We start from the raw sequence: 27,937 nt of genomic DNA, 5'->3' as shown, positions 1-27,937 counted from the left end.
TACCCGAAGCATCTCACCAGGGAACTTGAGTTTCCTCTCTGAATTTAAGAGGCACCTCAACTCCCTGAAAGAGGATCACCTCCAATCACACCTTTTATTACAGTTAGCACTACTGTGACTGAATCCTCTTCCCTATTTGGTTCTGAGAAGCATGAAATGAAGTGATGAGTCAGGCTCCATGGGTGGTTTCTCAAGAACTTGAATTTACCCTTGGAATACTTCCCAAGAATCCAGACACCTATTACATATCAATAATATTTTCAACTATCCGCAAAGTCTCATTCTGAACTGTGTGTTCCCACCCCTTTCCCCATACTGCCATTTCCACTGGGGTTGCTGTGTGCAACAGTACTGTAAATGAAGCCTTCAGCAGCCTAGAGAAATTACCTGGCTGTGCATACTGGAACACCACATGAAGTGTTTGTGGTGAAATTCAGTGTGTGCTGGTACCTTTTACCTTTGCTTTGAGGGCAGTCAACAAGGCAGATACAGTGAAGTGCTTTAACTAGAACTTTTCCCACCTCTAAAGCTGTAGACTTAGAAACTGATGTTCAGTCTGCTTTTCATCACTTGCTTTAAACACCTTTCTTTCTATTAGAATTCAATTATACCATAAATGCTGAAGACACATTGAAGTAGAATATACAGGCTCAGTGCTCTGGGATATATCTCAGTCTGCCTTTGCAAGGATCCAACAGAGATTAAGGCCAGAAACAGCATTTATTTTATCCTGCAGCTGTAACAGAGACTCAAGAATATCAACAACAGTGTTTTTAAGTGCTTTATATTTATTATAAAGTATTAATAACTGAATGTATGGAAAATGATTCTCTGTACAAGAGAGTAACATGACAGCTTTTACAAGTTCTGCTATACAGTACATGAAATGCTGCACATTTTTTCAGCCGCTTCAAACAGTATTCGCTATACAAGTCAAAAAGGGTAAACTTAGAAGTTTGTATATAATACAGTGTGTTAGAAAGCACAAACAAGTAACATTCAAAATAAACAAGCTCCCAAAAATCAAAAGAAATCTTTAGATGGCATGTACACAGATTATACTCAAGTTTCAATATACATGTTATTGTTCCCCACAAGATGCTCCACTTTACTGGATTCCTGGAACATGATGAGAATTGAAGGTGCAAGAAAGGCACCTCTCAAGCCACATAAGAACTGGATAGGCAGAACAGCAATTTCCTGAAGTGTTCTCCACAGTCTTTGGCTCTACTATTTATTACAGCCATATACTGTGGCAACACAAGAAGAGAGACGGGCCTCAACTACCAGTACTGTCAATGCCAATCCAGTTATCTGGGGAGCTTCTAGAGCAATTCAAGGCACTCTTCCCAGTGCTGCCAGCCCACAGAACCCCCTGTACAGGACACAGCATTTTAAGAGAACAACCAGGCTGGGCTAAAGCATGTTCTTGAACAACATGGAACGAACGGTTCAAAAACTCCTTCAGAACATCCAGTTCAAAGTTCATTTGTACTTCACTTCCCAGGCACACCAGCCTAAGAGAAACATTCGTGTGTGTCACTAACACTTTAAAGCACACTGCTTCAATGTGTTGAGTTGCTTCTGGTTAAAGTGGTGTAAGATATCAGCAGCTTTGAAAATAGTGTTCTTGGGGCATGGTGAACCTAAACTCACAGTAAGTTTTTAAGCCTACTTCACAGTTTAGCAGTTGTCTCCTTTGCTTTTCCTTCTCCTTAAGAGGGAGTGCCTACAATGAATCAGCTTTTACAACTGTTCCGCTTACAACACAAACCAGAATGCCAACACCTCCCGAAAACGTACTCACAGTAAGTTTGCTCTGATGCATGTGGTATTGACACTTAATTGTAAGCTTCTCCCATGATACAAAATAGCTTCTAGATTGAAAAGATTTAAAGATACTGCATGGTTGTATTTTACTTTTGCCTCCCAATCTCATTCCAACTATTTACCGAACTGTAAACAAGTAATTTTTATAGTCCTCAGTACTGTACACCTGCATTCCCAGGAACTGGAATTCAGTGACACCTTCATTAGAGATACAGTAGCCTAAGCACAGTGAAAATTCTGTCCAGCTGCCCTCTTCATACAGTAACCAACAGGCCACTCCCCCCACATTCACACCTTCAGCTTTCTCTTCTGATCAAAGTAGGCATCAAATCTGGATAACGCATATTCCTGGAGAAATAAAGGACATTCAGTACTCAATACAGTAAACAGCTGTTCTCTTTTTTGGGATGGGGAAACATAATGAAAGTATTTACTGTGTTAGTTTCCTAATCCATCATCTCAACGCACTAATTAGCTCTATTCAGAAGGATAATCTCTCCAGAGGTGTTCTGGCCTCTTAGAATTTCCTCCAGTTTTGTTTAAACTCTTAACACAATTAGCTGCTGCCAAAATGTCATTTAAAAAAAGGTACTAAAAAAGGCCAGGACTTCACTGAAAAGGCTGGCTCCTGCAATATTTCCTGCAAGATACTCCATGTACCTGCCAGTCCTATCACTTTCCAGTACACCAAGCACAGACCAAGAGCCAGACTGATCAGTTTCTCAGGTACAAGCTGCTACCTGGCACAGATACTGCTGCACGCTGAACATCACCATGGGACAATGTGTGCACTTCGAGTACTCAGTTCAAAATTCTCACTGCATGTTGGCCTCTCTCTTGCTTGGGATGTCTTACTGCAGAATAATGCTGCACTGCAAGGCCTGACACAAGGCTATACACTCTCTGCATAACAATGGGAACAATTCCTGAAGTTTTTACAGTCTTAGATGTTCTTTACATTCTTAAAGAAAGAGCACAAACTAGTAACAAATGGATTTTTAAAAGCTTTACTCCACTTAGAAGATACTAGTTACTGTGAGAGGCCATTTTATTGCCTTTTCAATAATGTACCACAGGTTATTTAGATTATTCATTTTCAGTTGTGTAAAACTACAATTAAAAAACTTACCAGGTACCCAAACTCAATGGATGAGATCTTTGCTTGTATAATAGACCACAGACCCCAGAAGAAGTGTGATGCAAGGGCAAACCTGAAATTACAAGGCTATGTTATTGAACTAAATACCAGCTAAGTCACAACACCTTATTTCAACGTCCTCTTAGAATAGGATTCCCTAGTTTGGGGATGTCCACGTTTTTCTTCAACTATGATACCATAAAAATAATTCCATTAGCTTCCCCATGAAGAAGTATTCTGTTTACTCCACTATTAGTGTATATCACATATCTAACACCACAGTGGACAGATTGTTCTTTGCCACATATAAATAGCTTTCAATCTCTCTTGGCTCAAGTTCCTCCACCCAGTGAAATATATATAAGTACAGGTACCACAGTGAAGTCTGAAGATACAGTTGTACAGGAAAGTTACCTGTTAACTTCTACCAACACTTCTTCTTCTAGTTTGGACTTCTCTTCATTGCTCAGATTTTCAAAGCCATCTTGGAATGCAGACAGGTAACTGGAAAGGAAATGAAGCTGGAAGGCAAGTAAACAACTGAGTTACAACTTTTCATCTCAAGATATATTTGCTTCTTTCAGACCTAGGCACACTTTCTAGTAAGTTGGCATTTATTTTTCCAAACACGAACAGTGTTGGACTTAGCTTTAAGATTAATGGTGCTTCCAACAATTGCTTGAAAGTCTGGTTTAAGAAAAGCCATAATATTAGGACAGGCAGCATAGTGCTACTGCCAACTAATTTCACAGTTGCAGTTTACAACTACTGGACTTTTTGCAGTGGATGGCTACACAGCACATAGTAAATAGTCTATCCTGAATAGCTATGAAGTTCCTATGATTTTTAAAGCAAAGGTGGTCAGGATTAGAGGAAGTATTACACTTCAGGAAGTCATAGAGGAAAGATCTTGAGACACAGTAAGTCCAAAAGAACTGAAAAAGAGTTAAGATGTGAAGACTGTGGATATTGGCATTTAATGATGTCTTTTGTGTCTACCTGTTGTTTCTTTGAAGGATATTTAGGAACACTGGCTTTGAAGAATGGGTACTTCTCATACGAGTAATCATACATCCATTCACAGAAGTGATTTCCAATGTCAAATCCTCTGAAAAGAAATAAAGACAAAGTACCTCAGTATTTGCAAACTAGCAATCTGGGGGTTTTTTTAAGCAAACCCAAAATCAAGTTTTAAAGCACTGGGCTACTCAGAACTTACTGCAGTTTTGCTGGAGGTAGAGAATTCATAACCAGAAGACAGCTTTTTGCAAGTTATTAAAAACAATTAGTAAAGAGGGGCAGTTAAGAATGAAACCAGCTACATGAAAATACTAGACTTTGCTACCCAACTTTATACCAATGGAGACAGTAAAAATACTTGAGTATGCACTACATCTCAGCATGAAGTCAGACATCTCTAACACTGGCATTATTGCAGGCAAAGAGATAATATTCACAGTTTTCAACATATTCCACTTTTATATTATTGGAATTCACTGTTTCATTACGTTCCAGCTATGATAATGTTTCATCCTAGGACTATACACACTTAGATCATCGTTAAAAACACTTAACTAGATGGTTGAGAGAAGAAAAAAAAAGCATGTTGCATAACCATGTAGTGAAAAAACTTGTATTCTCATCTCCATAGATGAAAAAGCCATTAGAAAGGACAGAAAGAAAAAATACAAAAGCAAAGCTGCCCTACATACATATGCACATGAAATCTACCCTTCTCCTCAGCTTCCCACTAGAAAAATTTTGCCATGCAAGCAAGAAGCCATTTGTGCATAAACAAGCCCTCTAGTCTGAACAACGAAGGAGCCCCAAGAACTTTGCCTCTGCTGTGTGCCTAAATTCAACAGCATCAGAACCAGAGCTGTTTTGATTAGTTATATTTGCTAACCACAACTAACAGAGCAGAACACAATTTGCTAGAATATACAAGCAATCAGTAGTGCAGCACTTGGCCTCCCTGTAGCATGCAGAAAGGAACAGTTCCATGCTGAAGAGAAAATGAAGTGTTTACCGGTAATTATAGCTGCTGTATTCAAAGTCAATGAGCATCAGCTTTTGGTTTTCTGAACTCTCTCTGCCTTCCAGAAGTAAGATATTACCTGAAAGTTAAGATAATACTGCATATTTAATAATGCAGGAAAACCAGAGAAAAGTAATACTGTGTATCTCAAGGAATGTTGTTCAGCTAATCCCAGTTATCCCTTATATCTGCACAGAAGAATTATAGGTGTGCTGGTCTTGGCAGGGGTAGTTAACTTTCTTCATAGTAGCTGGCACCAGGCTATGTTTGGATTTGTGGTGTTGATAACACAGGGATGTTTTTGTTACTGCTGAGCAGTGCTTCTGGAGAGTCAAGGTCTTCTCTGCTTCACACCCCATCCCAAAAACGGACTGGGGGTGCAGAAGGAGTTGTGAGGAGACACAGCTGAACAGCTGACTTCAGCTGACCAAAGGAATATTCCATACTATGATATCATGCTCACTATATAGAGTGGGAGGAAGGAGTAAGAAGGGATGTTTGGAGTGATGCTGTTTGTCTTCCCATGCCACTGTTGTGTGTGATGGGGCCCTGCTCTCCTGGGGATGGCTGAACACTGCCTGCCCGTGGGTAGCAGTGAATTAATTTCTTTGTTTACTTTGCTTGTGTGAGCAGCTTTTGCTTTCCCTAATTAACTGCCTTTATCTCAGCCCACGAGTTCTCACTTTTACCTTTCCAATTCTCTTCCCAATCTCACTGGAAAGACTGAGTGGCTCAGTTGCCAGCTGGTTTTAGTTAAACCACGACAACAGGAAAAGCCAAATTGCACTGGCTGTTCACCAGCTCTCTGGAAGTTGAGATATGTGATAAACCTTGTAAAGCTGAAAGCAAGGAAGTTTTTTCTGTACAGGGAGAGGCAGGTTTATTCTCCCAAGGATCCTGTTTCCACAGTTTACCTTGCAGCTGGGCTCAGGTGGCCCTGTCAGCCTTAGCAATCCATGCTGCATTATTTCCACAGACTGAGATCTCTTAAGTTTCACAGCATCTCTCATATCTGCATAGCACTATCATTGATCATACAACACTTGGGACAGAAATTGCTTTTCAGCAGCCTGAAAGTCACAGTCTCACTCTGCTGTTCTAGTATGTGGCACAACCAGTACCTATACAGAAAGTTTAGGCAATTGCTTATGTCTTTCAATTCACATAGTCACTATAATTCATCTAAAAGACGTCAAGTCTGCCTCTGTCAAGTACCAGTTAGTAAACAAATGTCAAGCAATATCAAGTTCTGAAATAGTGTGAGCCCTCTCTGCAGGTACATCTGTTCTCCATGCCACACTCTTGCACCAATAGAAAAAGCAAGCACAGTATTTCACACACACCCTCCAAATCCTTGGAATTTTAGGCTCTCCAGCCTGCCCCAGCCCTATTATGCTCTGACTCCTCCAGTAGTGCACCATGCCGCATCAGCAGAGAGACTTCAAACTCTACCACTACTGACACCTCAGGTTAGTGGCCTTTACTCCTTGTGCTGCCTGTCCCTATGTGTCTGTCCTTCAGGGCAGTTCCTCAGCCTTAGCTGACAAGGCTGAGACCCCTGACAACAAAACAGCCCTGCACACAGTCCCAGTAGAGCATCCTTCCAACTCAGCCCAGCTAACCCACTGTTCAGGTGACAGGGCACACAAACAGCATACCCAACACACCTTCAGCCTTGCTTCCTTCCTCATCTTTTTCAGTAACTGGCTCAGGAAAATTGTTATTTCTTCCATAACTCCCAGAGAACACTAAAAAAAGGTGGATAGGGTTTTCCTAGTATTTCTTACCAGTACAAGTTAAAAACTGCCAAGTCAAACTACCCTACTCTCCATTTTCACCACTCATTGCACTTTTTCAGCATCTTTCTTTTAAAATTACTGAAGTATATCCTACCCTGATCATGTATATTGCAGCAAAGCAAGGTATGGTCTAAAGAGAAAACATGTAAGGCTCCCATCATCAACTGACCTGTACTACTAGAGTTCGAGTAAATTCTTGGCCTAACCCAGTCATGACACCAGAGTTCTCTGAAAAAGCCTGAGGGGTTGCAGAAGCCAACACTTTGCTTTGGTACTGTAGCACACCAGGCAGCTGCTGCTTCAGAGCAGTACCTCCACAACATGGCTACCTCTCAGAAAGCAAACAAGTAACCAGAAAAGGCTCAACAGTACATCACTGAGCAATATTGAAATATTAGCAGCTTACCCTCTTGACAATCATTGTGGCAAAATACAACTGGTGAAGAAGTAGCTTCAAGCATGGCTCTAGAAAAAAAATCAACAGAGCATCTTTTAAGTAATGAACCACTAAAGTTCAGTTCCACTTCCAAGTAATTTTGTTGAAAGAATCTGAAACACTATTCCCTCCCAGAAACACCCTATTTTCTTAATTAGGAGCAAAACATCAGCACAATGAAGTTTGACTTCACTGATCAGTAAGTCAGATCAGCAATTTCATCATAGATTTTGTATTTGTATGAGACTCAGGCTGGTCACAGAACCAAAAACAATCATCAGCTTGCAAAGTAAAATGAAGTATTATACTGTATAACATGTCTGAACAAGTATACAGAAAAATCCATCCAGAAACTGTGGAGATTAGAAGATAGTGGCAGACAAAATAAACCTACCTTAGATTTTTCATTTCCTGGGGGAGATTGTAACCGAGAAGTTTGTTCAGTTTTCTGGTTTGGGATTCTCTGGTAAAATTAATTCTCAGCACTTGATTTAGATACCTGTTAAAAAAGAAGAGACAATAATACAGGATTTATAACAACAAGTATATTATTCTTCCCATACTATGATACCATTTAAACCAAAAATCAAGGAAGTTTAGAAGAGTTACTGAAGAAAACAATACTGTTGTTCAAGGTAACTGAAGTCCTTCATGTGATAGTTTCTGGGTACAGAGAAAGCTTGTGTTCTCAGGCATTCAGGAAGAATGATCTGCTTATCAAAATTACAACAGGTCACCTTTTTTCCCCATAAAGTATTGCATAACTTACTTTTCCATTGTTCCAAAAAGCCACTTAGGTTCCTTATTAAATGGCATTTTCATGCCATGAAATCTAGCCATCTTCTCAGCTATTTCAGCAGATATGTCAGGTAAGCTTAGTTCTTCAGTGCTTAGTTTTCTGCTCTGTAATAAAATACAGTGTTCTTAAAATACAGTTAATTGATTAATTAAGAAGCGTGATTAATTACAAACACTAGCAATTAGGCTCTATGCAGCATAGTGTGAAATACTAGCATAGTACTCAAGCAATACCCTTTTTTGCTCACAGATGAATTTACAAAGTTACTGCCTTTGGAAAAGCTGTCAGCCAGCCCTACTCACAACTTAATCAATTCACTTCTAGATTCAAGACCTGGGGAGTATCACATCTCACACTAAGAATATCTTCAAAGCAGATAAAGTATAAATATTTAAGAACATCAAAAGCATCTGCTCTTGTTGCTGTTAAAGGGAAGTGTTACTCCACAGCTTCCCATGCTATGTTTGGTATCTAACAGGCTTTTTATCTTCATTTATTAGCTTCTGCTAGAGCTGGAGAGTTTTTAGATGTCTCCCCCTGGCAAGAGCTACAGTGGGACTCTCTAACACCCACTCTAACTGGATCAAATTACAGCCAGCAATTACTACAGGCAGCCAAGTATTCCATTCCTCCATCCCTGCTTTTCTGGGCAGTCCAGAGACCTTCCTGTCATGATCAATTAAAACAGCTTCCAGCAGCCCACTAACTAATTATGACCAGGACTTACGGGAATGAATTCCTCCAGTCGCCCTTGTGGGAAGATTCCATACAGCTTTGGGCCAAGTGCTCTCTCTGCAAGAATGGCAAACATAACACTTTCCAGAACCATGGCTTCTGCCCCCTACCAAAAAAATTACAGCATTAGTTGGTGCTTCCACAGAAATTAACTTGGGTGTGCACAATAGCTAAACTGTTACCAAGTGAGAAATTTCAGGGCTAGCTTTGAAAAGACTCACCATTTTACTAAACAAAGTTTCTTGACTAATAACTTTTAGTCTGCTTAGGAGCAATACAAGTATTTTGCTTTCAAGTTTAAAGCTGGGGAGGAAAATATGTATTACTTAACAGGTACTGTTGGTGGGCCAGGTCAAAGGAAAACTGCAAAAACCAAAACACCCTCTCCTCTCTAACCTTTGGGAACTCCACAAATTCATTTCCTGGAGGAGTTCATCTCACTGAAATACAACAGAGGAACTACAAATATTATCCAATATCAGCTATTTTAACACTCTTCAGAACACTGCCCCTCAGAAGGACATTTTAGCTACACAAGTGAATTAAGTGAACGACTGAACAAAACAACTTTTCATTTAGAAGAATGACTTAGGATTTCCTTCCATTAAGCACATTTTAAGTATTCCTTTTTTTTTTTTTAAGTGAGGAAGTAATTTAAGCTCCTGCTAAGGAACATGTGTGTGTGAATAAATGTTTTTCCTTTTCTACCACAAAACATACCTCAAGTTTCAGGAACTTTTCTCTATGGCTTTCTTATATCAATAAACTTGGTTCATAACAATGACAAGCAGACAGCTTTTTAATATGAATGCTTAAAAATTAATAGAAATACAAACTATTTAGTCTCAAAAAACCAGCAAAAATCACTGAAGTGTAACTTTCTGGATAGGTAAGATTATCTGTAAGTAAACACAGAGGTCACATTATAAATCTCTACCTTTAGCAATTATGTTAACCAGAATCCAGCTCTACTCCAATCCTAAAGATCCGCCAAGCCTCTGCCTGCTTTTGAGCAGCTCATCTCAAAGTCAGACCCACAACACTTAAAAGCATAAAATTAAGAAAGCTCTCAGGTATTTCTGACCACAGATCCTGTTGCATTATTGCAGTCAGCACAATATCAGATCGTATATAACTCTATACAAGTTCCACTCTTGAGTACACTCCAGGCAGTACTGTTGATAAATTATTTTTATTATTGCCCCACACCTCGTTGTTCTGAGATCTTCAAGAAATTCTAGCATTTCATATTGAAGTGTAGTAAAGACTCGTGTAACTGTGTTCTGAAGCACTGAGACTTAAGACAATTTGCATACGAATGTATTGCATCTATGTGCTCCACCATTTTCTCATCTCAGTTCCTCAAAGCACCAGATGCTTTATCCTCTAACACACCAAAATTTTTTTAATCATTTCACATGCCCTCACGATCACAGGTCTGAACTCCTCCATTCAGTTCTGAAAACTAACGCCAAGCACCAAAAAGAAAATTAGTTATGAGCTACTGAATGTCTACTCTATTATTAACCAACACTGACTTTGACTGCACCTGGTACAACATCAAGGTGTTTTAAGTCTGTTCCCATTAAGGTGTCAGTTCCTTGTTTTCATATCTTACTGAGAAACCAACTCACTATTCTTGGATAACAGAAAGTAGCAAAAAAAAATGTTATTCATTAAGACATCTCTTCATGCATCAGAAGTGACAAGCACTGGAAGAACTTCCTCTACTGAAGCAGAATGGTCATCTGAGCACCAAGTCCAAGGAGAGTCCAAGGAACAATACCATCTATGTAATCTCAGGAACAAAGGCTTCTCGTCCATAATACCCAAGGGACCTTTTACCACATCTCCACTCCATACACTACTGTCAAACACAGGATAGGTGTGGAAAAACTACTAAAGGACATTAAAAAAAATTCTATAGCATACTTCATATATGGACACAGAACAAATCTGTTATCTGACTCTTCAGATTAATATTCACCTGATGACTTTAAAGGATCAAGCATTGTAACCAAGGAAATGATGTACCATAGTGCCTTCAAACACTTTGCAATATACTTATGCTGCCAAGACAACAACCTGTTATTTTAAGATCTCTCTCTCAGTTTTGACCAGTTTCAGAGATGCATACATAAGCACTTGTATTTAGATTTCTGGAGAAGATTGGACCACTAATGTTTTTAAATGAATACCTAGAAATCAATGTTTTATTTCAAACCTGACAATTATACACATTTTTTACAAGACTTTCCCAGGATGCAACTCCCATACAGGCAAAGACAGAACAAAAGCCTTTCTACACTTCAGTTGGAACTGAAGCTTCTGCTTTTTTCCTGCCTTAACAAAAAGTTCACTATAAAATACACAAAGTAGTCATATTCTAAGGAAAATTACTGCAAATGATAGCAAAACCAAAGTAAAACATAAATAATTCCTGTTAGAAGGCCTTATGAGCTGACATAAGACTATCCAATGTCTAGACACAATTGTCACACACCAGGCAGCTCAGACACTACAATGCTTTTGCTAGTGAACCCAGAAAATTTTATTCTCTAAAGGATGTCATCTCCTCTAATAACCTAGACACAAGAAAATTAACGAATCCATCCTGACAGTAATTCTTGAGAACACTGATTCAATAGTGAATTTTCAGCACTATGAGATTAATAGCAGAAACCAACCTATCAGCAGAGAATCACTATTTTCAAGCAACAAATACCACAAATGAAGTTCTGAAGTTCAAAATCTTGTTTCCTGTACTGCAAGACTTCTATGAGCTTCTGGTACTAGGGTGGGGCTTGCTTGGGCTTTTGTTTTCTTTTATAACTTTAGGGTTTTTTTTTTTTTTTTTTTTACAGGATTGTGGTAGAGGAGAGATCAAGCCATCTCCATTTTTCATCTTTGAAAAAAACTGAGGTATCAAACCAGTACATTTTTCAGTTCAATCTTGGTTCAACTGACTGAAGCTGTTCCAGTAAGCTAAACAAAGGTCAACAAAACTTCAAAACCAGTCACTCAACAACAAAAAATTTAAAACCAGTTTCAACCCCCTAGAAAGAAAAAAACTCCAAACCAAACAAGTGCTTGAAAATGTTTCAGATGGCATTCCCAGCAGGCAAAAATACAAGGGGAGAAAAGCAGCATTTATCAATTGAGTAAAATATACTTTTCCCTAGTTACTGCCAAAATCATTACAGAGCTGAAAACAGAGTACATAACCAAGGCATCTGGCTAGCATGCTGCAATGTTATCCCTTACTGAAAAAAATACTGCCAGGGTAGAAAACTAAATTACCAAATCCTGTTCAGATGACTTTATGAAAAGATACACTCAGCTAAACATTATGCTGCAGGAAAAGAAATGGCTCCAAATGCAAGAACTTTAAAGTTTGCAGAGCAGAGATGATCCAAGCACACTGCTAATCAGGAACACTTCATGTTCAAGAGCATTTTCTCTCCAGCTCCATGTACTTTCCTAAGGAGTTCATCAAATTATTAAAAAAGTAGTGATTAGGTAAAGCAGAGAACTGATGTTCATCTACTTAAGAAGAAAGAGTCTAAAACTAGAAATAGCAGTACTGATACCAATATTCAAAATGGCAAGAAACCATTTAGGGTAGAACTGGGGGGGCTGTTTCTTCATAATGTGGGATGCTTAAATCTTTCCAAACTATGTCCAGACACTCACATTATAATGCTGCTTCTGTGAGCAAATAAATTTCTTCATTACTTTTTACATTTTCTAGACACAGTCCAGGTAGAGTAACTACTGGTTTAAAACAAGCAGGATCACCATATTTCCCTATAATCCATAAAATTCTGTGAAATAATCAAATTTTATTACTCACTTGCAAGTCATTTTCCTTCTGAGACTGTACAGACTCTCCCTTATTACAGGACCTCTATGAATGAGAAAAAGCAAACACAATGAGAAGATGAAATTTAAAGTTATTAACCTGCAACCACCAGAACAACGGGAGTAGAAGTACCAGCTACAATTAACTAGAAGTCTCAACACTCTCTTAGATCTCTGACAGCTACAGCACTAGTATCCATCTGACCTCTGACCACCACACTTTCAACAACTCCAAAATCTTTCAAAAGGATGTGCCACTGAGACCAAGTCACTCCTGTAAATACCTGATTTTAACACATTTTTTATTGTTTCCCAGTCTTTCAAAAGAAGATTTAAATGCACCATAAGCTCAGAGGAACGTTTTTAATTAAGAGAAAATTAAGTCCCTCTGCATGACATCTGGGATGAGATTCTTCCAGCCAAAGCACTTGAGACACATTACAGAGATTACATAAAAGCCTTAGACTATTGGAAGAGGCATGTTATGAAGGTTGCAAAGCACTTCTTTTTCTTATTACCTTATTTGCCAAATTTTTTTGTGGCTAGAATTTCCTTGTTTGAGCATGCTGTCTAGGCTGTATGTCCAGTGTACCACTGGCTGTGCAAATCCAAGATTTTTCTTAGAGTGAATTGCCTGTGTAAGCTAAAGGTGTCTCAGTAGGAACCACAGTATACTAGCAAAACTTTAACAAGTGCCATGCATAATGTATTGTGCTAGGGTTGTTAAGAGTCATTATAAAGCAATTTCAGAATATTAAACCATACCCACAGCAACTGAACCCTCAATGGCACATGCTTTTAATAGAGCTGCACATTTAAAATTCAAGATGTATTAAAACCCTTGTCCTTTAAAGGGCTTGAAGGTAAGGAGAGGAGAAAGCAAATATCTGCTTAGAATTAGTGACAGTTTGTGGCTGCTATTTATGTTGCAATTCCAGCACTGACTGTTTAAACCAGACTAGCTTTAGAGGCCCATAAAGGCAGCCTGCATCTCCACCTTCTGAACACAAACATTGCATTCACAGAACCAGTGCATACCTTTCTGTTCCAAAGCTCTAACGTGTCCAAAACAAGGGTGGAAATATGAACTTAATGGAATACAGTTAAGCAACACCAGCTGCCTTAAGTACAATACAACAAGCTAATGATTTACACAAGCTATGCAGTTACAGTATTTCAGAAGCTATAGAAGAAGGATAGTTAACATCAATCGATGGTCTTTCAGCAAGTACTTCCCATAACACTACTATGTAAGTTTAAAACAAGACAATATGGAAACTACTATTACTTTATATTACTTTCAAGGAAATTAATAAAGTCCAAACATATTCACTACAGCTAAACGTGTATCTACTCAAGAGCATTAAAATCATTTACAGAGGGCTTCTCTGAACAAGCATGTTCTACATCAATACCACTCTCAGATTTTTCTTGAGCAGTCAGAAAGTTACTCACCATTCAGGAGTCTTTCCTGATAAATGGTGCTCTCAGAATGGTTCAGTTCAATCAGAAGGTAAGCACATTTTCCTAAGAACCTGAACTGGCATCTGCTTTCCAGAAGTCATACCATATAAAGAGCTAGCCAGTTCCAAGACTCCACCTCAAATTAGTGTTGGAGACAGCCTAATGGCATCTACTGTGCCATTAGAAAAGGACAGTTAGGGCTTTACTGCAGAGTCATCACAAGAGGAGACTTCTGCAGCATCCCTTCCCTCTTTTCTGTTCCCTCAGCATGAAGCATTAGTTTCCAGAAGAAAACAAATACAAATATATAAATAGCTTTCAAATATGAATGGGAGCTTGGAGAGGATCAGTCTTACAAGTGGCCATGGACTCAGCCTAGGATTAGGAAATTCTTCACTATATATGGCCAAAGAGAACAAAGTAAGCAGGATGCAATATTATGTACCAGAAGTTTAAGAGTTTAACAGATTAAAGTAGTAGAATTTGATTGTTTCCTGATTCCACAATCACCTATGAGAACAGTGGTTCAAAATTAAGCACATCATAATTTGATCAATTTATTTAGCTCACTTGGCTAAATCAATCAACTGCAGTTTTTCCATAACTCTAATAGCCTACTCCAACTAATGTCCAATTCTGGGAGCTATTTACTTCGCCAGAAATGAGGAGATTTTAATTACCTGCAAAAGAGAATGACTGAGTAACTGGTACAGCTTTTTAATTGCTCTCTCTACATGGAAACTAACTCAAAATGGACACATGTTCCACAGCTTCAAGATTTCTTCAAATATTTGCTCAGAGCTTCTTTTATTGTGGGAAGATTTCTTCTCAAAGCCCTGAGAAAGTTCACTACAGTTTTAGTAAGAGAGGACAACTATATTCAACAGAAGTTGTTTAGAGCCTAGTTTGTGATCATGTAAATTTATTTTAATGCAGGATACAAGATAAAGGTCCTAGAATGGGAAACAGTGCACATTGATCTGTGATCAGATGACCAGACAGTGTTTATACATCCGGCAATTTGATACAGAAAATTGAGTTCAACCATTATCTTCCTAATACCGACAATTTATTTCTCTTGTAGCTGAAAGATGAAGTCTCTTATCAAAAAACCCAAATGATGCCTGGCTAGAGAATTCTGTACAGAGAAGGAACTTTTATCTCTTTTTTTTCCCCCTACATCACTTTGAGCTCTGCTCACAAATTTAAATCTAATATAACTTGATTTTTCTGAGCTTACTCAGCTTTAGTTTTCAATATTTCAAAATACTGCAATACTTTGAATTAGATAAATCCCTAGGAATTCAAATCTCAAGAAATCACAACATTACAAAGAACTGCCTCAGAGGTTAGAGGTGAACCTGCGCAGGGGAAACTTTTCTAAAAGCTGTTGGAAGACATCAATTTGAACTTCAGTTTATAGAACAAAACCAGCTTTAGATTCAGCAATAACTATTTCTGCTTCTAGGGATCTGCCATTGATCACTTATCCCTGTCAGACCTTAGGAACTGATACTAATTTGCTGAAGTCCTAAAAATCTAGCACGTGAAGAATTCCTAATTCAAGCTCTACCAAAGCCACAACTCCAATCCTCTACATATCAAGTTACCATTCTGTTATGAGGGAGCAGAGAAAAGGAAGGGACAGTTTTTTGATATTCTGTTATTGCTGTAAACATTCAGATGCACAGACAGTAGCTGGTGCTACTTAAGGCTTACTTTTAAACAACGAAATCCAGTACTAAAGAAAATGAAAGCTGTAGAGAATGCTCCACTTCAGAGATCTCATACTATACCGTGAATCGTGTCTGTCACCTGGAAACCAGAGTGCTCTAGGCACGATCGCATGGGCAAGCCTGCAGCAGAGAACACATGCATATACAACTAAAGTGGTACATTACCCCAGAACACCCTTAATGCCACCCAACACAAATATATCCCCGTAAGAGGTGCTTGGTTTCTCTCAAGCCGTCTGCCAGTGCCAGGGATTTGTAGTTACTCCATGCTACAAACAGACATGGACACCAACAACCACAGAAGACGTTGATAATTACAGTTACACAGCAGTCTGCATTTTATTTACTTACACAAAATAAAAGGCAGCAAGGCAGGTATGGAAAAAGATTTACCACAGAACTGTGGCAACCATTTATACTCATTTTGCATCTGCTCACATAGAAATTGAGACCAGAAAGGAACATTAGGTATACTGGTTTGTTTTTCCTCATTTGTATACAAGATTGTTTTGGCTGTTGTACAGTAACAGAGCCCCAGTGAATCAGAGTTCAAGGTTCTTTTGGCATGTGTAAAAGAATGGGAATCAATCCCTGAGTTACCTTTTGATAGGTGAACTTAAATTTCACCTTAATTTGAGCTTTTGTTGATGCCACCTTATGTTGAAATCCTATTAGCATTTTCAAGATGCTATTCTGAATTTAAGTACAAACACTACAGTGATATACATATGACATCCAATTTTAAAGTTTGGACGTTAAATGGCATATTGTTGGATAACCTTTTGCTTTAGTTGTTAACACTAATACAACCAACAGTTAAAGACATTTTGCCATTACAAGCTTTACTTTCAATGCTCCCCTTTAAATTTAGCAACTACGTTGGAGCAAGAATAGGTGAAGCAGAGTAAGATGTTTCCCTTTTTTCAGGGTAGGACATATCTGCATTGTGCCTCAAACATTGGAGTTTTAATGTGGTTAGTACTTTAACCTGTCACAAGTACAATACTTGTCTTAAAAAAAAGTTCTGCTCAAGGATATACTCAAGAGAAGTCCTTGATTAATGAACATCCATGCCAGTGTGACCATTCATAATAATGGCCGAGCCAGCACAGTTCATCTCCACCCAGTTCCCCCCCCAACAGTCATGCACACAAAAAATTGGCTTAAATGTATCAGCTATGACAGAGGAAGGCACAAAGCCTTCCCTGTGTGGCAGCTTTAGCCAGCTGGCATGGTTTATATTGGATGAGTTTCATGTACTGACATTTGTGTCTTCCAAAAGTCATAATAAGCAAACTGGAGCTATTTTCAAAACTGAAAAAAAGGTTCCTTTAAAAGGTGGCTCAAAGAATTATGGTGCCAGTATCATTCATTCTCAAGTTAGTAATCAGGGATCTATTTTTCACTTGTATTCAAAGTTTGGATTTAAACTTGTCTTCTGTATGTTCAACAATTTGGTGCAGGTTGCTATAGTTACACAGTATTTACAGTAAAGGGATAAAAAGAACTGATATCACTGGTTTGTGCTCCAATTTCAACAGAAGGTAAAATGGACAAGAGTTAAAACATGCTACAAAGGCTCAAACAAACAAGTGGTAACTACTAATACCCAGTGGCAGTTACAATCAAGTAATTGAGAATTAAGTTATGATTTTAGCGTAAGGTCTCAAAACTCAACTTACTTAAGCAGTGTCCCTTAATTTCTACAGGGTTTTTAACTTAACCAACTTTACTAAAAATATCAAATTACTCCCACATAACAGACTTGTCATAACATTCTGCTTATGCCACCCAGAAACTCACAGGACTCCTACGTGAGGTTTTCAAAATACCCAATGAAACAGTTTGCTTATATTTTAACTTGCATTTAAGCTAAAGGGGCTGGAAGAGACAAATGTTTGTTGACAAAAATTGTGAACCTCAATGCAATCAAAGTTTTACCTTGGGACTTTCTCTGCTTACTTAACCATTAGTGAACTGCACCAACAAGAGCAGTCATTTCACTGCCACTATGGAAATAAAGGAAGTTAGACATCTCAAAAGATCCTTCAACACCAAGAGCAGAAAGGTTAGAAAGTTATGAACACACTTTCAATTTCAAATCAAATTAGTTCTGATTTTAGAGCCCAAAAATTTATTTTGATTTCTTCAGTGGATAGGGGCAGAGAAGAGGCAAGTTAAAAAATACTCTGAGGGAAGAAGAGGGCAACCAAATTCTAGGGTCTACTTTATTTTTCCTTTGAAATATTAGGGAAAGGCCATATTTCTTTACAGCTCTTGGGAAACAGAAGCTCTACCACTACTAGTTTTACAGCCCATGTTCCTACTCAAGCTTTCTACATATTAACTCAGCATTACATTGAAACCATTAATTCTTAAAAAGAACCCCAGCTTAGCATCAATCCTAGGAGTCATTTTGAAAACAAAGTTTCATACCACCATTTTTTTCACTCTTTTAGTTTCTTTTTAGAACTAAAGACTATTTAAGCTTGAATTGCTGAATTTCTACACACGTTTCTTGTTTAAGAGTTTAACTTTTCCAACACACATATGGTGCTGTAGCCAAGCAATTCATGCTATTCCAAACCACTGGAATATTTTACATATTTCTGGTAAAGTTTGTTACCACAGGAAAGTTAACAACTCACATAATATAATAAAGGAGCATTTCAAAGTCAGTAAAGCAACAGTATCTAATGAGACTTTTAATAGTAAGCTTAGTCAAGACAGCAGAAGCAGGAAGAATGGGCTGAAATTTCAGGAACAGAAAATCTTCTGCAGACATTGGACCAGTTGTTCAAAGCAAGTGATTGAGTACTGGAAAATACAAAAGTAATGGATAATAAAACCAGACCCTCTAAGTCAAATAGAAACAATTGCCAACATACAGATGTAATGTTATGAAGCTGCAATTTTTCATAAGGTTAAACACTTACGTTATGATTGCTTATTTACAATATAATCAAGCGTGTAGCAGGGATGAATAAGAGAAGATCTGCTGTACAGTCCTAGAGTAACAGTCTGTCAGCTTTAGAAGAGACCACATTTACAAAATAGTCTTGCTTTTAACTGTTACTATTTGAAACAGATTTGCCAACCACTTCCCTTAAGGTGTGACAAATTTCAATACTATTTACATTTTACTAACCGAATAAAAGTAACATTAAAAGTTCGACAAAACATCCGGTTAAGCTTCTATGCCAGCTATAAGGCATTTCACACATTCAGGAAAGCATGTTTTGGAATGAGATGACTGTACAGTATTGATGTTCATGCTTCATTTTTGTTCTAAAACTATCTATCAAATTTTCTAGCAACACAATTACCCATGATATCTAATAAAATGCTTGAGCAGTGTACAAGCTTGACAAAACCTTCAACTAATCTCCAAGATTCATAAATGCTACCAAGATTAAAATTAAGCAGTTTAGTCTCTTGCAATCTAGCTAGTTATGTCAAAGTCCTACATTCTCTACAGAAGCAAGTTTTTCTGAAACACCACCGTCCAAACTTAAGACCATAAACAAAACGTTAGTGCTCAAACAAACAGCAAATGAGCCGTCAGCTAACACACGCCAGTCGGGATCTGTGTAGAAAGGAGTGTAAGTTCTAGACAATAACAAACCATGAGGAAAACTGCTTTCAGCTTGCAATCTACCCCCCAGCACAGAAACATTCCCTAAAGGATAAAGCATAGTGTCACAAATGGAGATCGCCAAACACATTATAGTGAAGCTACAGAACCCCTCCCACACCCAAAGCACTCTATGGACTCACCATCTGCAGGATTGCACCATATAAACGCAGGAGAACTTTCCGTGGTTCATCTGCAACTGTCTCAATGGTATCAGGTAGCGAGCACTGAAACAGCATGTTGCTGAGGCCACCTCTGAGGACAGAGAAATACATTGATTAGCTGACTTGGATAAGCACACGTTTTGTTTTCAACAAATTAGAGGTGCACTAAACATCCTTTTGGTGTGATTAACTGGTCTTCTCTAACAATAAAGTTTTCCAACAGTACCAATAACTCATAAAATACAAGGCTTAGATAAAACAATGGCAGCTTCATGCTTCTTAATGTATAGTTCACCACCCATATCGATTGATCCAAAACACAGCTCAAGCTATGAACAAACTGATGTAAAATGCAACAAACGACTATGTAGACCTCTGTAAATTATTTTCAGTGATGCTGGAGTCTTGTAAGATATACTTGGCTGCACAAGTAAAATGATGGCAGAGTAAGTTTAAAACCATGCAGTGAATATAAAACTAAGTTTGAATTAAGAGCTGCTATCACTGGGATTGGCAGCTACAAAATTCAGCTATGAAGATTTAACCTGAATACCTGTGCTACAGCATTGCTGATGAAAGTCTTACTTCTGCTGTCTGTCTTAGGGACACATTTTCAATTTTGAAATTTACAATTAAAGCTGCTCTTTATTTAAAGGAAGTTGCTCATGTATTTATCAAATCTAAAATCACACTCAGTTCCTCTGATCTAGTATCTATCTAGATTGATAAAGCTATGGAAAACAAAACAAATGCTGTCATTTTTTCCTGTAAAACCACTGTTATTAAACAGTAATTATATGGAAAAACCAGCATGTTTGTGTATCATCTGAATGACTGAAGCATAGCTCTCCCTAGAGTGTATCTGTATTGATGAGATTTTAAGTTTCTTGATGTTCTAGTAGCTCCTTAAGAACACCCATCTACTCAACCCACATTCTTTACTGCATTGCTTTTCTGCATTCTTTTCATTATCATTATGTTCATTGATGTGATTTTCAAATTCCCCTTCTGCAAGTGATTTTGCCTATAATATATAATACCTTGCAGTGACCTTAGATTCCAAGAATCCACAGCAGATCCAAAATGTAGTGGCTAAAATGCAGTTCTCAGTCCTAACCTGACATTCCTCTCAATGCTTTTTTTTTTTTTTTCAAATATTCTTCCGGGCTCTCTTTCAACACAGTGGGGAAGCAGAAAAGACTTTCTGGAGAAAAAGCCTACCAAGAAGGAGGCAAAGGCTGGCCTACATATCCAAAGTCAAGAACTGAGAAGAAAAAAAGAAATCTCAAGAAAACAGAGTAAAACAGCAGCTGCACAATATGCTTAAGAAAGGAGACAGAAAAGAACCAGGTGGCTTGGCAGGCATCCAAAAAAGGATGTTCAGAGACAAGATATGAAGTAACTTTGAACCATGAAGGTGAACAGGTTCGAAAAAAACCCAAGAGACAGATGGAAAGGATATCAAAGGAACAGCAGAGCCAGCTATTCAGAGGCAATCCCAACACTGGTTAGTTACACTAACTACACTTCTGGCTTTATCTGAACTGTGCTAGACAGATTTTTTTGAAAAAAACATTTGCCACCTTTTCTAAGCCTCTGACGAACTTTGGTGAAAACATCAATACTTAAATAAAAGAACTAAGCACACTGAGAAATATTTTGCAAGAAATATTGGACTAAAGCTCAAGAATCTGCATAGTTACATGACTTAAACAAATGCTCAGCCTGTATACAGTGTGTGAAAGCCCAGAAACTCTTCTTTTTTTATACCAGACAAGCCAAACTGGAGTGCCTTAGTGATGCTGAACTCCATTAAACGTAAGTTTCACTGTAGTTTAAGTTCACTATAACACTTAGGACTTCAAAAGTTACCTGGAAAAGTTATCAAGGAAATCCATACAGGAACATAACAAAAGGCACTGTTCTCTTGAAAGGTCAGTAGACTCAGCAGCTTGTTTAAAGGTCAAAAGGGCACATCTTACTCATACAGATAAAGCTACCAGTTACTTTACTGACAGCTGTTCAGGAACAAGATTTTGCAATATTGATGGACGCATTGGAGAAGGCACACTGATATAAACCAGAATCAGCAAACCAGTATGATGCATCTTCCAGAGATGAAAGTGGTGAGAAGACTTTTGCCAAAAAAAACCTGCCAATTAGCATGGCTTTATACATCTTTAAGTTTCAGCTCATCTTCTCTTCTGCCAAATCTGGAAACCACCAAGCCATTTTGAAGTGGTGTCTCACATGGGAGGTTTCCAAGAAATACAAAGATAACTGTGCTAAAATGTAAGGCTTTAGAAAGTAAGTACCAAAGGCAGCAATACACACTAATACAGATGAAAACTTAATTAAGCAACTCAAACTAGACATATCAGACTAGCCTACTGGTTAGGGACTGTACTGGTTTTGTAAAAATTCTCTCCCTTCACAAACTCCTTATGATCATGTCAAGTGAAGAGAAATGATCTAGAAAAACAAATACTACCTGCACTGGGTCTCAGTGAGTTTCTAATTTTTCAATAAAGCTTTTAAAATAAATTTAGAAATGAGAAGAATGTGTTTTAATCATACTTTTATACATCAGAGCTTTGTCAACTGTTTATGCTCCCTTAGCTACCTAGGGTAGATGTGGGCATATTTTGTGTATGGACAAAAGTAGAAACACTGGGAAAGTAAACTGACAACAGTATCCTTTGAAACTACCTGACTCCACCTTTGATCAGGCAGAATGATCAATCTGGAAGATGTGAGACAAGTGGTGCATAAAGAGCAATCTTTGAACTAACATCGGTTTAGTTAAAGTAAAATAAAGATGCGATTTAATTCCGCAAAGAAGGCAAAGACCTCAAACACATTACATCATATTGCTTTAGAACGTTCCCAATTTACATACTTCTGCTGCCAACGTGCTGAGTCACAAGCACTCGTTACTGTATGCTGTAAAAGATGACTCACATCACCGGTACACTGCGTTTACCTGACGACTTCTCAGTGCGGAGCAGCCAGGGCCGGCCCAGCAGGGCCCCTTCCCCCGGCAGGGAGCTCGGGGCGCGGTGCAGCGGTTTCTGCCGGCTCCATCCCTCTCCTGGCCGGGCGCGGGGCTCCTCCCCCGGCGCGGGGCCGAGACGGGGCTGTCGCGATGCAGCAGCAGCAGCCGCCGCCCCCCGCACCACCACCCGCTCCGGGCCGGGTGCGAGGCAGCGCACCGGCACCGCCCCCCGCGGCGGCCAGCCCGCTCCCATCACCCACTACACCGAATCCGGGAGGGATTTAAAAGAATAAAACGAAATTAAAGACAGAGCCCTTCTTGCCTCCCCCGCCGGGGTCGGCTCGGACCCGCGGCGCGCCCCCGTCCCCGCCCCCTGCACGGGCCACCTCCCCCTCCGCACTGACCTGATGGGGCTGATGCGCAGCTGCTCCTCCCGCAGCCCCCGCCAGGCCCCCGGCAGGAACTCCTTGCACCACAGATACGCCCGGCGCCGCGTCCGGGGGTCGAGAGGCGGCGACTCCTCCTCGAGCGGCGGAGGCAGCGCCAGGGGTGGGGTCGCGACGCCACCGCCTCTGCCCGCCGCGGTGGGGTCCTTCCCCTCGGGGTCGGGATGAGCCAGCGGTGAGGGCGGCTGCCCGGCCGCGGCGGACCCGCGGCCAAGGAGGAGCCCGAGCGGGGACGGGTCGGCGTCGCCGTTGCAGAACTTGGTTTTCATGGCGCGGCGCGGGGGGGGCGCGGTGGCCGTTGGGGCGGCAGGCGGGGGTGGCAGCTCGCGTGCGTCCCTCCGCTGGCAGCGCCGGCGGCGAGTGAGCCCCGCGCTCGTGCCCGGCCCCCCTTTTATACGGCTTCTCTGCACGCGGGCCCGCTCGCGCCTCACGCTTCACGCCCGTTTGCCTCTGATTGGCTGGAGCCGGCTCTCGGTTCCGCCCTTGGAGCGGGGGTGGGTAGGCAGAGGGCGGGGGAGGGCGCGCGCACCCGGCTCGCGGCCCCTCCAGGCGCCTGTGATTGGTGCGCGCGCGCGAGTGGAGCACGAGGCGCTCGCCCGCGGGGCGGGGGCTGAGCCTGAGGGGAGCGCTGAGGGAAGGTGAGAGGGAGGGGTGGAAAAAAAGGAGGGAGGGAGGAAGGGAGAGAAGGGACGCCGCACGGTGCGCTGTGCCATGGAGCTGCCGCCGCTGGGTGCGCGGTGATGCAGTCCTGGATGGAGCCGGCACCCCCTCAGGCAGGGCTGGCCTTGCTTAGGGCTGCACAACGCGCCGGTGTTACTCATTCCGTGACGTGACACCGAAATATGTGGGAAATCTTCGCGCGATGCGAAGTGGGCCCCGGTAGCGAACAGTATGCGTACTTAAAGTCCGCTCTTTACTGAAAGTTACCGAGTTACTTAGTTACCGTGTGAGGGCTGGCTCATGCCCTCATGGTAAACTGGTCTTTCGTGGCTCGGGAGAGGATCGCGCCTCAACAGAAGCGTAAAGCTACGGGAGCAAGAATAATGTCTACACCAGTGCTTTTGAGCTGAGTTTCTTATCGTTTTGGCTCTGGAAATACGCTTTTCTGTTCTGGGAAACGCCAGCACCTGCCTTATGGTCCTTCCCCCGCCGCCCCCGAGTGTGGGAGCGGTGATGTCACAGCCCGCTGGAAGAGCCGCGGCTTTCCCGCCCCTCCAGCCGGAGCGGGTGGACTTGTCGCCTAATATCTTATATCACCTCGTCATAAATCAGCAGTAAAGCAATAAATCCCTTTAAGCCTTGAACTACCTTTGCACTTCCCTGATTCCCCCCCCCCCCTCCTTTGGCTGTTCACCCTTGATGGTGTTTTTCTCTATACGAGAGACTTGTGGCCTCTTGAAATAAAAATTGCCATTATTGTGGTGATCATTGTTAAAGTTGGGGATTGTTGGGTTGTGAGGGGGTTCCTGACAGGCTCCTTCCCTCATCCCTCCCCAAGCTATTTCACTGCACGGGCTGCTCCCTCATTTTGTTGCATGCTTCACTTCGGCACTCTAGTGCTGGAAAACCCCCAAGTAGCCTACGGATTTTCTGGGAAGTGGCAGGAAAGCTCCAGAACTGGCTTCAAAACAGGCTTTGTGCTGGCAAAGTAGCTTCAGCACAACCAAAGCTGTTTTGGCTAAGGCATACCAGACCTTAATTTAGAGGAAGAGTGATGTATGAGTTAGGGATGCCAAACTGGGACAGAAGAGATGGAAATTTTCTTTTGTCTTTATATCTCAGCTCTTCATTTATGAAATAAAATCCTTTAATTTGGGCTCAGATTAGGATGCTGGAGAGGAGACATGCAATTCCTGCTGGAGATGGCAACTCAGGACTGCAGAGGAGTCCTTCTTTTTCAGGTACCTGCACAGGTACCTGACATCACTGATATTGAATAGCTAAATAGAAAAAACACGTGGGAAGAAGTAGTGAAAATAGCAAAAGAATTTGCCTTGCACTCAGGCCCTTCTGTTTCCAAGTGCTTGAGCTTCACACTGGTTTGTCATGATAGCATGAGTAACAGGACTTGTTTTTTTTTCCTAATTAGAGTTATTTGACAGATTTTTTCTAGATTGCTATCAGTGTGGGAAAAAAAAGGCAGTAAAATGAGAGAAAATAAGTATTTGTTTCTCCTGGATATGGAGAATTCTACCCACTTTTACTAGACAAGAAAACTCCATCTTGTTGCTACTGGCCATTTCACTGACAGTTGTTCAGAAGCTTTGCTTCAAAACCTCTCTTTCAATGTATCAGAGAATTTAAAAGGAGATAGGAAAATTATGAACTTTTTTTTTTATAACCTTTTTATTACAACACACCCTTTCTTAGTGTAAGTTTAGCTTATGTTTCAGTCCTTTAATGACTTCCGTTTTGATAAGTATCCTGGATCCATGTGAAGGCCACATGCATATTCCCTTTGGACATTTGTTCTGCTCATGACACCGCTTGTTGGTTTAGTGCTTTCTTAGCAGTGAGCAACTCATAGCCATTCATCGCTGATTTTACAAAAAGGGTGTAACGCATTTGAAAACAGTTCACTGTGTTTTGCAACAAACATGGTCTCTCTCCTGGGGAGCCACGAGCGTGGACAGCACAATAAAGGCAAGAACGAAATACTTGTAGTAGAACTTGTGATAGGCAAAAGGCAAATAATCATAAGGGGCTGCAGGTTTAGTTGATATGAAGGCAAATAGAAACGTTACTTGCCAAAATTATTTTTTTTTCGTTATGTCTAAAAGTAAATATTGGCTATTGCTTAAGATGATGCTCATGTTTACATTGTGGGTAGGAGTTCTTTTAGGCACATCAAGCTGCTTTGTGCATTTCAAGTGTGGTTTGCTGGAGTGGGCAGGAAGCAATGTGGCAGCGGTGGCACGAGCTTGCTCTTACGGAAAATCCTAGGCAGCAGTGCCAGAGAAACGAAGTGCATGGTCTGAAGGCATGATTTAAAACTCAGTAGAATATGTGGAAAGACAAGAAAATAAATCTGCTCTTATCCAAGGAAATTTTCTGCTCTTGTCCAAGAACTTCCCCAGTTTGGCTCAAAGCATTCAGGAGGAGCAGTGCATCAGAAATCTATACTGCTCTTCTTCATGCAGTATGCATTAAACAGATAAACAGAGTGAGATGTTCTCCTTAGAGAGCTACTAAGATGTACTTGTAAGTTTTAAGTCCACATTCAAATAAAACAGGAAAAAAAAGAAAACAAACCCATTTCTTCTACTTATATGTGCAATATTTTTCTGCTTCTGAGGAGGAATGGATTACACTCAGGTAATGCTTATAATCAAATTTAACAAAACTAAGGCTTCTGCTAACTTCAGAATATATTGAAACCTAAAAGGCATCAGAAAAAAAAACCCTCAAAGAAGAGAATTAAGTACTGAATTAGTGGCTCAGAAGCTCCAAGACTGACTAGTTAAAGTACTGAACTCAGGTCTGTGAAGCCTGATTATGTTCTCAGCAACTGATGCTTGTTTCCATTTAGAAGCACCTTATTGTAGGACCAATGCAATATCCTACCCCATAGATTAATCAATCAACCAGCCATCATCTTAAGTAATGGGAAAAGACAAATGTGTCTTCATGATCCTTGTGTTGAATTTTACACCATAGCAACCAGGCTGCATTAGCACACTTTTGTAGCAGACATGGGTTCTGTATTTATGTTCAACTTCTGCCTCTATCTAATAGGTTAATTTGATGTAACATCTAATAAATGAGACCTATTAAGAGAATAATTCCTCAGCTGCCTGTATCCCCTGGATAACCTGGCTTTAAAGCCTGTGAAGGAAGTAACTGAGATAAGGAAGGTTAGGTCACAGACAAACACACAGTGACTAATTCTGCTGTAAGCAAGGTAAAATCTGGACTAAGCTCCCCTCTTGTGGTGTAAGCAGAGCCTTGAGACTTTGTATGACCTCTGCTATCAGCATGGAGGGACAAAACTGCTCGTCACAGAAATCCCCTTCCCCTCAGACAGTAAAACATTCTTTTTACTGTAATTTATTTTGCCTTCAACTCCATGCCATGACCATGTAATCTGTTACTTCAATGGCTGAACAGAATATAATCATCAGTGAGTCCCCTACTTCCTTCGAAGTAATGGAGACACTTCCACAAGTCTTGATGGAAATGTCTATGTTTCATTTTCTCTCAATGCAGCCTTAATTATATGTTTAATCAGGAAATAGCCAATCATGTCTCTTTTCTATGACAGTATGAGACTTTTGTTAATTTATTAATTTGTGTAATTTAGTAAAGCTTATTGGAATATTTTTTCCATTTTTCTGTAAAACTTGTATACCTGCAGCAAAAGGAATTGCAGTTGGATTGATGTATGATTTTATTCACACCAATTGCATTGTTACAGCAGATATTTCTTATTGCTCACAAAAAAGCTAAGCCTAGAATTCTGACTTGTGAAGCACTTACCTTTCTTTCACAAGTCTCTCTCTTTCATTCCAAGCAGCAGCAGATTTTACTGGCAAGATCAAATGCCATCTAAGGCCAGATCTGCCACATGGCATAGAGAGAATGACAGGGCGCAGATACTTTCTTCAGCTGAAAAGCTTGCAGACATCATAATAGTAGTTGTTGATAAGTTGTTGATTCTTTATGGACAAATAGCAGGTTGATACTGAGTTTGTGAATCCCCTTTCTGAAACTAGGCTGAGCCCAGGACTTTGACGTGGGAACTGTCCAGTTGTTGCAGTCTGGGTGAGAGTTTGGGGCTGCCCTTGAGTCCCTCAGCCTCTTGGCTGTCCTCAGTGCACTGCTCACAGGGTGAGCATAGCAAAGTACTCCCAGCCTAGTCCTGC

The 27,937-nt window shown here is 40.3% G+C and overlaps 1 protein-coding gene and 1 long non-coding RNA gene across 4 annotated transcripts in view; one reads left to right on the top strand and one right to left on the bottom strand.

Moving 5' to 3' along the window:
• Positions 1-767: 767 nt before the first annotated feature.
• CHKA (choline kinase alpha) lies at positions 768-23,441 on the bottom strand. Of its 3 annotated transcripts, none has more exons than XM_032113098.1 (12): positions 23,034-23,441; positions 19,614-19,725; positions 12,629-12,682; positions 8,768-8,881; positions 8,011-8,144; positions 7,636-7,740; positions 7,212-7,270; positions 4,998-5,085; positions 3,968-4,076; positions 3,383-3,489; positions 2,960-3,041; positions 768-2,178 (listed from the first exon to the last, which is right to left on the bottom strand). In XM_032113098.1, exons 1-12 carry the CDS (start codon positions 23,342-23,344, stop codon positions 2,119-2,121), a joined length of 1,335 nt encoding a protein of 444 aa, XP_031968989.1. In that variant the 5' UTR covers positions 23,345-23,441; the 3' UTR covers positions 768-2,118. The 3 variants fall into 3 exon arrangements, with proteins under 3 accessions (XP_031968989.1, XP_031968991.1, XP_031968990.1); XM_032113100.1 differs by lacking the exon at positions 23,034-23,441 and adding an exon at positions 22,618-22,730; XM_032113099.1 differs by lacking the exon at positions 12,629-12,682.
• Positions 23,442-23,570: 129 nt separating this feature from the next.
• Positions 23,571-27,937, top strand: part of LOC116445921 — a 37,716-nt gene continuing 33,349 nt past the window's right edge. The window contains exon 1 of the long non-coding RNA XR_004240942.1: positions 23,571-23,713. This is a non-coding gene — a long non-coding RNA (uncharacterized LOC116445921). The remainder of the gene's footprint in view (positions 23,714-27,937) is intronic.

This window comes from Corvus moneduloides, chromosome 6 (assembly GCF_009650955.1).
Source record: "Corvus moneduloides isolate bCorMon1 chromosome 6, bCorMon1.pri, whole genome shotgun sequence".
Lineage (NCBI taxonomy): Eukaryota > Metazoa > Chordata > Aves > Passeriformes > Corvidae > Corvus > Corvus moneduloides.
This window is presented reverse-complemented; position numbering and strand designations above follow the sequence as displayed.

Excerpts from the sequence above, each read along its gene's own strand:
- CHKA (XM_032113098.1), bottom strand. The coding sequence starts at position 23,344 with ATGAAAACCAAGTTCTGCAACGGCGACGCCGACCCGTCCCCGCTCGGG. Across the intron at positions 8,145-8,767 it reads GACTGGAGGAATTCATTCCC|AGCAGAAAACTAAGCACTGA; the intron begins GTAAGTCCTGGT and ends ATTTTATTACAG. Across the intron at positions 4,077-4,997 it reads TACAGCAGCTATAATTACCG|AGGATTTGACATTGGAAATC; the intron begins GTAAACACTTCA and ends ATTTCTTTTCAG.